We start from the raw sequence: 13272 nt of genomic DNA, 5'->3' as shown, positions 1-13272 counted from the left end.
TATCATTTTTCCGCCTGGGATGATCTGTGACGAAGAGAAGGAGGGATGGGAAAAGTGTTGTTAAATTGCGTGACGTAGTTCTTGAACGTCCTGTGGATTCGTAGATTCGTGGAAAAGATTGATGATCGTATTACATAAGAAGGTAGCAATGTAGTTCTAAGTATCGTCGAAAAAGGAAAAGACAATTTAATATGTATGAGGTATTTCAGGTTACTTCGACGCAACCATCTAAGATCCATCGATGCCCATGCATTTACAAACCTAACGAACCTCAAAGTTCTGTAAGTATTTTGCCGACTATTTATTGCCTAGTTTGTCTATTTTGAATTAATCAATCACCTGCAAAAGAATGTTCATAAAAAATTAATCTCAGTTCTCTAGTTTAAAATTTGTCCATTTACAGAGAACTCGATGACAATGAGTTACTAGATATTCCAAAAGCGATTGATCTACTGCCTTTTTTAGAAGATTTGTAAGTGATTATTAATATAATAATAATAATAATAATAATAATAAGAAGAAGAAGAAGAATAAGAATGTGCATATGTGAATATTTTCGCAGCTAATATATTCCATTCGCAGCATGAACTTGGTTCGCAAAGTTTTTTTTGTTTTTTTTATTTCTATTTTTTTAATTGGTTTGATTTATCCTATTCTGTCGAAAAAATAAAGGTGGAACGTAATTATAGAAAAATTGGCACTCGTTTTTGTTGTTGACTGATTGGTTGAATACTGCATAAATATGACTTTGATTGGCTGTGTTCAGTTCGTTCTTTTGAATTTTCTCGCATCTTTTAAATCGCCATTTTTCCAAATGAGGAATTTTAATTCTAAAAATGTAGTTCTAAAAGATATCATTTGAAATGTATATAATTGTTTAATAATAAAGGTAGCGATTCTGTTATAAATTTCTTCAACAAATATTTTCACAATGACAAAAGGATTCTATTCATAACCCCTTGACTTGATGAATTTAATCAATTCAGATGATTCGGAGAATTCAGGTAAATTTGGATGTATTCGGGAATTCGATGTAATTCCAAAAATTTCAAATAAGTTAAAAGGATTTTGAAGGATTCGAAGGAATTTCAAAGCGACCCAAGTAATTCAAAAGAATGAAATAAAATGCGCAACATTCAAGGAATGAAAATGCTTTCCAAGGAATGTAACAATCGAAGTTACTAATTTCATACTGATATTCATTTGAAATTTAACCGCTTTTAAATACAATAGAATGGTCTAAAACAGCATTCAACTTTTTTCGAATTTTCATGCATATCGTCTCCAAATTCGTTCGAATCCAAAGAAAAAGTATATTTTGTTATGACATTTTGTGGTTCCGAAAGCGTCATGAAGTTTCCGCGGAAAAAATGTGTACGTAAAAAAGTCATGAACTAGTAGCTAGGTCTTGGATATGAGAAAAATTGATCGGATATTGATTTATTTTTGTAAATAATCTTTGAATTTTTGGAAAGAATTGACGAACTCGATATGACAAGTCTAAAACTGTTCATCACTTTTTCCCTTAAATGATTACAAAAATATTATGAGCGATTGGGACAAGTTTCACAGAGCACTCACGAGCGTGCCCGATATATCTGGGAACTAGGAAGTAGGTTCGCCTGCACGTGGCCCGCACACAGTCAAACGACACGCGCGGTGCGTGTGGGGACGCGTATGCATGGCTCGAGTTCGACTGATTAGTGGCTAGAAGTTTTATAATGCTTATATTGCTTAGCCTCGATAGATGCGCGTGTTTATTCACTCTTGGTTTATGTTTATAGAAATTGTTGAGTCAGCAGTTCGAGTATTCCAATCCTCAGAGTTGTGCGAATTTATAAAGAAATATAAATTAAATCACAAAAGTAACATTTTTCCTTTTTTATACATAAGTCTGCATCTTTTAGGAACTGTTTGTAGGAAATTCGAATTGTTCGTAAAAAAGTTCCAAATTTATCCATGCATTTTTCATAGAAATACGGACTCATTGTTTCCTTTTTTTATCCCATATCCGAGACCTAGCTACAAATTCGTGACTTTTTTACGAATAAATTTGTTTCGGACAACACGTATTTCCGATAAGAAAAAAAAGGAATTTCTGTAAATTTCATTCAAAATCGTCAATACTAGATAAATCGAGTTGAAACTCAAAATTTCTTTTGGCAATTGGCCATAGAATAAAAATGAAAAATTACTTTTAAAATATCACCATCATAAGTCTGTTTTATAGTGTACCATAAACCCCCATAAGCGAAAAATTGAGTTTAAAGTGTTTTGGGCGCAAAGAATGATTTTTTTCTAGTTTTTTTAAAATGAAAATTATTACTAATCATAGAATACAACTTATCACTAACAATACGGTATATTTTTTTGAAATACAAAAAATATTTGAAATTTTCTTCACATTTTCTATATGGATCATATCAAACATCCTTGAAGTAATTTTTTGCCCACTGGTCAGGTAGGGACAGGTTTGACCCAAGAAATTTTTTTCGCCAGTCGCGCTTTGTTCATCAACGCTACGTTTTTCCCAAGATGGATTGACTTTATTCAACAGAAATTGATTGTTAGACGGGATTTAGAATTTTTTGTTTTGCATTTTAATCACCGTTAGTCGAAGTGGTTAATAATGGAAGCGTCCATGGAGGGGTAGACCATCTTGGTGGCATTCCAGACTCATAAATCGCTAATATAAGAATTTAAAACAAAATTCATTTTAACTTTTTATTCACATTGATTATCCCGTCTAACCATGAACCTCTGCCGAGGAAAACCAACCCATCTCAGGAAAAACTTAGCATTGACAAATAAAGCGCGGCTGGCAAAAAAATTTCTTGGGTCAAACCTGCCCTTATCTGAAAAATGGGCACAAATTTTTCGGAACACTGCTGTAGTTGATCGGCCCGAAAATCTTCGAATCGGATCTCTCGAAGCTGTGCCTGATATACCAGGCCTGTTGTTTTTCGGTTCGGGGCTCTCGTAGACCCTATCCGAATCAGTAGATTTTTAATCTATGGTTGCGTACGAGATTCATGTCGGACTTCGGGACGTGCAGTAGACTTTTGTTTCTTTTTTGGTTGCACCCTAGGACCTAGAGTTTTGTTGCACTTTTACCTGCGCAGTAGACTTAAGTGGCATTTGTCGTTGCGCAATAGAGTTATACAGCACTACCGGCTGCGCAGTCGACTTTCGAGGCATTTGCTGTTGCGCACTAAACTTGAATTGAGCGTGTGCATTCCATAACGTCCTTAGCGCTCGTATTCTTTTTTCCAGTACCCGTTCTTCCAATACTAATAAAATATTACATTAAACATATTGTTGCTAATACCTGAAACACCTCTTCATACTCACAAGGACATGCTTACATGAATTGTTTGAACAATTCACTATTATTCTTGATAATATTCAATTTGGACAATACTAGAAAGTTGCGGTTGTTTTTGTCGGCTCTTCCTATCATTGCGAAGCAGAATTTGCCAAGCGTCGGATTATTCACCCGCCAACAGGGAACGTGAGCTGGGATTAGACCGTCGTGAGACAGGTTAGTTTTACCCTACTGATGACTCATCGTTGCGATAGTAATCCTGCTCAGTACGAGAAAAACCGCAGGTTCGGACATTTGGTTCAGGCCAAATTAACTATTACCTCACTACAATTAAAAATGAGGCAAAAGTGGCAAATTTGAGAAAAAACTGCAGCTTTCTAGAATTTTACTGAGAGGATGTTGTTATAAATAACAATAAATGGTTTAAAAAATTATTTTTGTTGAAATATTCGGAAAACCCAGGGACTTTCTAACTCTATTCTAACAGAAAATTGCTATAAACACTAATAAATTGTATAAACAATTCATTCAAACATACAATTATCAGTATAAAGTAGTATTCTATGTATTAGAGTATTTTATACATTTTCTAAACTGCACACAAATCATAATTACCGGTAAAAACTGGAAAAACTCAATTTTTCACTTATGGAGTACTTTTGGGAGCCTATAAAACATACTTCTGGGATGGATATTTCGAAAATGATATTTTATTTGTATTCTATGGTTAATTATGAAAAATAAATTTAGAGTTTTAACTATATTCACTTATTATTTCCGATTCTGCATTAAATTACAAAGACGACTGTTCTTCTTGTGGGAAAACCGAGTCTAACTTTATGGGGCTTGCGGAACCTCTAAATATCATTTTTTAAAGAATTTATTTTTTGTGGATTTGATCAAATTTGGGTGGCGCGTATTTTGCAAGTTATAAAGTAGAAAAAAAGTAAGAAAAAATATTCAATTTTCAGATCATTGTCGAATAATAGGATACAGAAGCTTGAAGCGAATTCTTTACAAAAGATTCAGTACGTCCAAACTCTCGATTTGCGTGGTAATCCCATACGAGAAATTCACGAAAACGCTTTTCATAATTTGTCAAGGCTTCGAAAACTGTAAGCAAGAGACATCTCGATATCAAGAGTTTAAAATAGACTTGACCCATAACTCTAACTTTTTAGGATTCTTTCCAACGTAAAGGAATTGATAGAATTCCCTGTCTTGAATGAGACAGGTGCCTTGGAAGTGCTGCGACTCGATCGAGCCCACCTTAGAAGAGTTCCCGAGGACCTTTGCCAAAATTGCCCGAAACTCAAAAGTTTGTAAGTTTACAATCAATTTTTCATTAAAAATAATATTTGCGAAATAACTTTTAAAATTGTCTAAAATTTAAATATTCGTTGTTCAAAATGAATTTTTTTAATGTTGATTTTTAGAATTAAACTTTTAAATAAGTATAAATTACTTAAAAGAGACTTTCAATCACTCTTCATTACTTTCAATCTTTATGGATTTAATGTAATACATATCTGAATTAAAATATTTGATATTTAACTTCGACTTTTTTAAATGTATCTTAAAGCTAAACATTTCTCATATGATGGAAAAGGAATAATTTCGGAAATAAAGAATCAAGCTTGAATAGTTTCAAATCTTTAAGATTCCAAATTAAACCAATTTTAATCTAAGCATTAAAAATTTTTAAAATTGAACAATTCAAGCTTCGAAATTGAACCAGTTTCCATTTAACAGTGTTTAATGTTATAAAAAGTTTAATTTCTCTTTACGAACGAATCGAAATGGAATAAAATAATTTAAACGGTACGCCGCGCCGGTTTAGAAAATTCAAATCCGGCATCTTTTGCCAGAAGAGACTACTAGACATAATTCAAATCTAAATTTTTTTCAATTGACCTTTTTATGTATTTGATATCTTACTTTAAATAAAACTAAAAATTTCCCAATTCAATCTTTGCAATCATTCCTCAGATCTTTGAGATTTTAAAATTACAAAAAAAAGCTTAAATTTTATAATTGAACAATTTAAAAATTACATTATGAAGATTAAAAAGACATCATAATTTTAAATCGCGCAGAAGTAAACAAAAATAAAGTATAAGATATTTAAAACCATTGAAAAATTCGAACAGTCCCGAATTTTTAAGCTTTCGAAACTGAATATGTACATTAAAAATAAATATAAGCTCTAAATACGGCACTATATTTAATTAACCATCTTTAAATTCAAAATTTTATTATTTGATTAATTGGAAAATTGTTCTAAATTAGTCAACTTGAATTTAAACGCAGTGGAAATTAAAAACAACTAAGCTTAAAATTTCAAGAAAAAAGATTCGTGCCGTGCTGAACTTTTCTCAATTTGAGATTTTCCCCAATATATTAGAAAATTTCTAATTATCATGTATCCAATTATAAAAAGGACCATTTCGCTGGCCCCATTAACCACCCAATTTAACTTATTTCCAGACAAATATTTAGTGCAGAATTTTTTCAAATTTGTACAACCAAAATTAGAATTTGGGCGTCACCCCGCCAGGGTGTTTCTCTAACTGGGGCTGGTTTTTAGGGGTTGAAGTTTGTTGCACATATTTGAAGAAATTAAGGCGAAAATAATGCACCCATATAAAGTTGATTTTGGATAATGTCGGGGCCAGCGAAACGTTTCCCTAGCCCCGCCAGTGTTTTTTGAGAAATCAGGTACTTCAGGTGATGCACAAATTCAAATTTTGGTTGTAGAATTTTGAGCAACTTCTGCACTAAATATTTGGCCATAAAAAAATTAATTTGCGTAGGTGGTGGGGCCAGCGAAATGGTCCTATTATAAAGTACTTAATTTAAAAATTGTAGATCAAAAATTTTAACGATTGGAAATATATTTATTTATAATTATTAGTATACAATTAAGCCCCAAGTCTTTTTCGGGGTTAACATAGCTCACGCAGTTTTAGCCTCGTTATACTATCGAGGATCAAGAAATTCATGTGCGAAAAGTGAGAAAGAGAAGTGTAAGAGGCGGTAAATGGGGGGGGGGGGGGGGGGGGGGGGGGGGTATATATTTTTAGAATAATCTAGAATTTTAGTGTTGCTCATTTGAAAAACGCATTCGTTCTAACAACACTGCTCCAACTGCACAGTCACCATGTAAAGCTCTTTCGAGTAGTACAGTGATTGTACAACTTTTAATAGTTTAATAATTTAAAGCTTGAGTTACATTTTTTTTACTTTTTTAACGTTTCTAATTTAAAAAATGGGACACTTTAAACCATTTGATTAGTTCAGTTTTTTACATTTTTAACGCAAAAAATGAAGGTTGTTCAATTTTCCCCGCTTTTAGGTTCTGATTTACATTAATTTTTATATTTTGTAATCTTGAAATGTTTCATATCTAGAGGTTCAAGTTTCTCTGCTATAAATGTTTCTAAATTCAGCATTAACCATTTTTTGTTTGGAATGTTGAAATTAACATTACTTAATTCCAAAATTTCTTTATTTTTGGAAGTTTAACATTTTTTTTTAATTGTTTAATTTCAAATCTTTCAAAATTTTAATTCTGTAGATTAGAGACGTTATTAGTGGTAACATTTGTCCTTCATTGACGCTTGCAAATATAATAAAAAAATAAGTAATCTTAGTAACAATAATTAATAAGCAGACTTTAATCTCTATCCTTTCAGAGACATGAAATCTAATCGTCTGACTGCCATACCAAACTTAAAAAGCTGCCATGACCTCCGGGTTTTGTAAGTATGTGAGATATATTTTATTTTCATCTTTATTTCTTCAAAAATCTCACCAATTTAAACACATCTTTAAATACATAAACTCGCGAAAATGGTTTTTATAATCAAATTAATTCTTTCAGGGACCTAACAAGCAACATGATATCCTCTTTATCAGGAAAACCTTTCGAAGGACTAGGTGGTCTCCACGATTTGCTCTTGTCGAATAACAATATACAAAGTATTCCAAATGACGCTTTCTGGGGCTTGTCTCGACTGCAAGTTTTGTGAGTTTTCAAGTTTAAAGAACAAAAGATCAAAAGTTTCCCTCTTTATTTTTTTGATATATTTTTATTTCCTTTTTTCAGAGACCTAGAGAGCAATCTTATCGAGTTTATTCATCAGGATGCATTTAAAGAAATAAGAAATTTAGAAGATTTGTGAGTTTCTTTTATATTTAAATGTGTGACGTCTTTTCTGAAAAATCCAATTTATAACTGAATTACATTTTTGCAGAAATCTGGGGAACAATATATTTCCAACATTGCCAATTACAGGTCTCTCAGGATTGTTACATTTAAAAACATTCAATAATCCGGCCTTAAGGGAATTTCCAGCTCCGGAAAAATTTCCCAGAGTAAAGACTATGATTTTGTCCTACGCCTATCATTGTTGCTCATTTTTATCATTGGATTTGGGAGAGACCGTAACTAAAGTCCCAGTAGAAGAATCAGTTTTGTTTCCCACTGACAACGAATTTGACATCGGTCTTTGGAACTCGAGTTTATCCGATGTTTGGCCACAACTCCGTAAGTAATTTTAGAATTAGTATAAACAAATTTTAACTACTTATTAGGAATGCTTAATAAAATATGCACAATAAACAATCTTAAAACAATGAATGTGCTTTTCTATTTTCTGTCGCCCTTTTTTGATTTATAGTCCTAGATACTCATTAGCTAAATTATACATCTAAACTAAGAATGCTTGCCTTCACTTCTAAACACTTAAATGCTGCAAATAACCTAGTACTTAAAATAGAAACTGATAATCTGAGAAATTCAAATACTCAAACTTAAAGAGAAGACATTCCTTGTTTTCTTTTCCTATACGAAGATATGATGTTCATTTAACTTACAAATCCTTATAAAAACCGACCGAGATTTTGCAGCACTGAAGTGAAAAAATTTTCTAGATAACTTGAGCAGCAAATTTGGGAATCAAATAAATGAACTTCTGGATAACTTTGGTTCAGATTTTACATACCCTGGAAACTTGCCATCCTACGTTGATGATTACTTCGAGGAACATGATGGAAGAACAACCCTCTCAGGCCAACCTTCAAACTTTCGTATACAATGTTTACCCCAGCCTGGTTTGTACTTTTTTTTTAATTCAAGCAATATAAATTCGCTTTCCTAATACCATTTATTTTCTAGGTCCTTTTCTACCCTGTGAAGATTTGTTCGACTGGTGGACTTTAAGATGTGGTGTCTGGATTGTTTTTCTTCTCGCCATGCTTGGAAACGGAACAGTTGTCTTTGTGTTAATATTTTCAAGGAGCAAGATGGATGTCCCCAGATTCTTGGTCTGTAACTTAGCAGCCGCTGATTTCTTCATGGGAATCTACCTTGGTCTATTGGCTGTTGTTGACGCCTCAACTCTTGGAGAATTTAGGAAATACGCCATTCCCTGGCAGATGTCTGCAGGTTGCCAACTCGCAGGATTCTTAGGTGTCCTCAGTTCAGAATTAAGTGTCTACACCCTGGCAGTGATAACCCTTGAGAGGAACTACGCAATCACTCATGCAATGCATCTGAACAAACGTCTTTCTTTAAAGCATGCAGGTTACATAATGACAATTGGTTGGGGGTTTGCCCTTTCGATGGCAACTCTCCCTTTGCTGGGCATATCCGACTACCGAAAATTCGCCATATGCCTTCCATTCGAAACAACTGGAACCATATCTCTCAGTTACGTTGTATTTTTGATGCTGATCAACGGAGTCGCCTTTCTGATCCTGATGGGCTGTTACCTGAAAATGTATTGTGCAATTCGCGGCTCCCAGGCCTGGAACTCGAACGACTCGAGGATAGCGAAGAGAATGGCTCTTTTGGTCTTTACAGACTTTCTTTGCTGGTCCCCAATCGCATTTTTCTCTCTCACGGCAGCCTTTGGGCTCCAGCTGGTCTCACTGGAACAAGCCAAGGTCTTTGCTGTTTTCGTACTTCCACTCAATTCCTGCTGCAATCCCTTCCTCTATGCTATTCTCACCAAACAGTTTAAGAAGGATTGCGTGCTGATCTGCAAAGCTATTGAGGAGTCGAGAGTCACGAGGGGAATTGGGAGGTGTAGACATAGCTCGAATTTCAGCAATCGTCAGACTCCAGCCAATACGAATAGTCTTGTGGATAGATCTTCTAGAGAAAACCAACCGCAGTGTGCTTGCAATGCTAGGCTTTTAGATAATACACAATGTGCTAACAGATGGTGGGGCGCAAAGCTTTTATTCCCCTGTGCTAGGGATCAGAGACAACGGCATGTTCGAAGTGATCAGTATGCTTATCAGATTGCAGAGATTCAGCAGAAGCAACATAAGAGAGCTTGTTCGGTTTCTTCGAGCGAGAACTTCTCATCTTCAAGGTCTGATTCGTGGAAGCAGGCTCATCACTGCGGAATTCCTCTCAGGTGAGATTTTTTGTTTTCAAATTAATGCGATTTGAAAACATAATTAGTAACGTGCGATAACAATCTTCTTAGGAACGATGTCTAACAAACTTCTTTGATCTCGTCAGTAAAATGTATATAGCAACGGACGCCAACTAACTTCTTAACAGGGGAACTTTACGAACTTCTTAGCAAGGAAAATTAACAAAGTTCTTAGCAACGGAACTTAAAAACTGCATAGGAACCATCAATATCAAACTTCAAAGAATAACCCGCAACAAACACCGTCATGACAACTTCTAACAATTTGACTTAGGTACGGTCCTAAAAAGCAACCCTAGTAACAGATCTTTTCACAGCTTGTAGAAACTGAACTTAAAAATCATACTAAACTCCAATAGATTTTTTATTATGGACACTAACAACTTGCTTAGCAATCATAAATAACAACCACCCTTTAACTTATTCGAACTACGTTCCTAGTGAAGGCTTCTAAGACCATTTCTAAAAACTATTCCTTACAAAATTGTTTTCAACGGACCTTAGAAATGTTTTAAGCAGTCCAATTCATCATGGTCCTCAGCAAGAGATACTAACAACTTCCCTACCAACAACCTTATCAATTTCCATAGCAATTACCGATAACAGCTTCTCAAAGAAAGGCTTCTAAAAAAATCCTCGGGGTCACGTCCAAGACAAAACAACTAGCAAAAGCTCTAACACCACTGAATGAAATAGTCCCAAGTAACGAACATTGAAATCTTCTCTATTAAACAACAAATTGTCGAAAAGCCAACCAATAATTTTATCAGCAATTATCTTTCACAATCTTACTGGTGAATCGTAATAATAAATTCTACAAATTGCAATCATCTTAGGGAGCCTTCGCATAGTAAGTAACGTTTTTATCAATGATGCATGCATCATCCCACTCTAACCCCCTAAGTAACACTTTTGTCTGTAGAAGAAGTTGATGAAACTTTACATGGGCTTAACAAAAATTGACCTCTTCGCCGTGTTTTTTTAATGCGTAATATGTGAACGTTACCTTAAAAACTGTTCTTAGAAATTATTAGTAACAACTTTCAATGTTACTCACGTACTTAATGGAAATATTTATGGAAAATCTGCGTAAGAACCATTACCAGAAGTAGAAGCAAATAATTGGTCGGAAACGAAAAACAATTCTAAGAAAGGTGTGGTTCTTAAGGTACTAAAAGAATTTTAGTAGAAGGAAATAAGACATTCCTATCTATAAATTCTTTTCGTTGGTTAATTACTATCAATTCTTATCAAGAGCATATCACAATCTCTCTAAGAATCTTTTTCAGACTCACAAATAACTACTTCCAAAACAAGGTATATTAAGCTTATCTCTAGCAACTATTGATGATTAATTAAGACCTCCTAAACAATTCTCCATAGAAACTGATACTAAGCACTTCCCTATAACGACTAACGAACTCACGGAAAAACTTGTTTAGAAACATAGAACACACAACAATCAAAACCTCCTTAAAATCATTACTGGAATACAGCAACCATCCTTGCACCATACAAAATTTTTGAAACAACCTCCATGTACTCAGTAATATAAAAAGTCCATAACATTCTTAGTAGAAACATCTAAATAAAAATTCTTTAGATGCAGATAGAAATCTTTCTTGGAACCGTTCCTGACACCAGTTTTAACTAACTTATAAGTAACCAGCAATTACAGCGAATTGCTAGATTGGTACTATAACCAATAACCTGTAGAAAGAATCCGTATTCCACAACTTACTTAGTGACTTAATTCAAGCTTCTTTCTTGAATCATCTATAATTTAATCCTTAATAACCAAAGCCTATGAAAGGTGCTACAAACCCCTTTTGATAAGTTCATTATTTTTAGCAATCACCAGTTAGAACCCCTCCAGCCAAAAAATCTTGCAATTTCTTGAAACAACTCCTAAAAGCAGTTTTGAGGAACCCTCTATGATAATATCCTTAACAATGGATCCTACAAATCTCCCTAACAATATCATTTTTAACAAACACCCTGATAACAACATCAAGAACTTTCTTATCATATCCAAGATAAAAAATCCAATACAGACGAAACAAAAAAGCTTAATTAAATACTCAAGGATGCCCTACAATAAATGTTGCGTTTCAAAAATCTTGATATTCTGAAGAAATCCATAAGACCTACTGGTTATATTTTAATGTAGACAGTTTCTTCGTAAAATCAATATTTCCGCTCTCTCTCTCTTCTTAGAATATCAATATATATATATATAACCGTACAACATTGCCGATATTCTTTCCTACATAAGAATAGAAACTCTAACAGCATGTCCACCAAGATCGGCACTTCCTATCGTAATTTCTCTCGTAGCGCCCCGTAAGAATATTTCTACCAATTCTAAGTAAGAAATTCCTTTACACCCAAAAATCCTCCCTATCTGTTGGTCTAGTCGTTTCTTAAATTCCCTCCTTAAATATAATAATCCAACTCGTGAATCACAGATTTTTACTAATAACCTCATTATCTCTTCCTATCTAGGTTACTGGATCCAAAGAGACGAGCATCATCATGGCTGATCACAAGAAAGCCCTCCCAGGATTCTAATCTTAGTTCCTCTCGGAACGATTCTTCCGGATCTGGAACAACAGCCAGTACCAGCACCTGGAGGATGTCTAGATCTAGTGCTTCCCTTGAAATGAATTCCAGAACGGCCCCAAGACCCCCCAGACCCAAACCCAGACTGACGAGGCAACTCGCTATCCAGGAACCAGATCCACCTGGTTCTCCCGGAAGACTTGCTGTCAGACTTCTTGCCACTATTCCCTCTGCAGCTGAAATGAGCGAGCAACAAGACGAGGAAAATGCCCTCACAACCGAGAAAACGGAATCCTAAAGCTTTAGTTTCTCATCAGTGAAGAACTCTAAGACTGCTGCTGTTGGAATCGATAATACGCGAATGCTCAACAGTGTTCCTATTGTTAATTTTAGAGGAAGGATTGATATTTATCTGAAAAGTCAAAGCGATCTTAGAAAATTAAAATCTAATTTACTATGATGTTCCATAAACGTTCTTCGGCTGAATTTCTACTATAGAAGCAAATCTTTGGCTGGAAATCTAGATATAAACCCTCAATTTTATAATCTTTGAAAAGAAGCTTCCAAACGCTGTTTCTTAATCTCGAAAATTCTTCATTCGATACAAAGTACTCTAGTAAAATAAGTCAAGTTCGTACGAGGGGTTACTCACTGATGAATTTTAAAGTAAACTTGCTTATAAATTATTTAAATTTCTTTGCATTTCTCTTAGATTTACCTTGAGTTATTTCATATTCTCTTGATTTATTCTAATTATAATGAATTCTTTGATTTCTCTTAAATTATCTGGAAGTCCACCAATTCCCTTGAGTTCTTTGAATTTCCTTGATTCCCTTCAATTCCTTGCATTCCATGAACACCTTGAATTCCTTGAAATCTTACATTCTTTCATTTTCTTCAATATTTGGATGTTTTCCATGTTTTTAATTTTCTCAA

General features: G+C 34.2%; 1 protein-coding gene across 1 annotated transcript in view; it reads left to right on the top strand.

Annotated features, from left to right (window-relative positions):
- Nucleotides 1–12969, top strand: part of LOC117173813 (lutropin-choriogonadotropic hormone receptor) — a 131496-nt gene extending 118527 nt beyond the window's left edge. The window contains exons 2-12 of the mRNA XM_033362456.1: nucleotides 210–281; nucleotides 404–472; nucleotides 4297–4440; nucleotides 4507–4647; nucleotides 7021–7086; nucleotides 7209–7352; nucleotides 7434–7505; nucleotides 7582–7874; nucleotides 8261–8440; nucleotides 8505–9753; nucleotides 12280–12969. Of these exons, the coding sequence (XP_033218347.1) occupies nucleotides 210–281; nucleotides 404–472; nucleotides 4297–4440; nucleotides 4507–4647; nucleotides 7021–7086; nucleotides 7209–7352; nucleotides 7434–7505; nucleotides 7582–7874; nucleotides 8261–8440; nucleotides 8505–9753; nucleotides 12280–12634 (2785 nt within the window). The 3' untranslated portion in view covers nucleotides 12635–12969. The remainder of the gene's footprint in view (nucleotides 1–209; nucleotides 282–403; nucleotides 473–4296; nucleotides 4441–4506; nucleotides 4648–7020; nucleotides 7087–7208; nucleotides 7353–7433; nucleotides 7506–7581; nucleotides 7875–8260; nucleotides 8441–8504; nucleotides 9754–12279) is intronic.
- Nucleotides 12970–13272: the final 303 nt, after the last annotated feature.

The sequence above is a fragment of the Belonocnema kinseyi genome, chromosome 5, assembly GCF_010883055.1.
Source record: "Belonocnema kinseyi isolate 2016_QV_RU_SX_M_011 chromosome 5, B_treatae_v1, whole genome shotgun sequence".
NCBI classification, from domain to species: domain Eukaryota; kingdom Metazoa; phylum Arthropoda; class Insecta; order Hymenoptera; family Cynipidae; genus Belonocnema; species Belonocnema kinseyi.
Note: the sequence above shows the minus strand (reverse complement) of the source record. Positions and strands in the feature narration are given on the sequence as shown.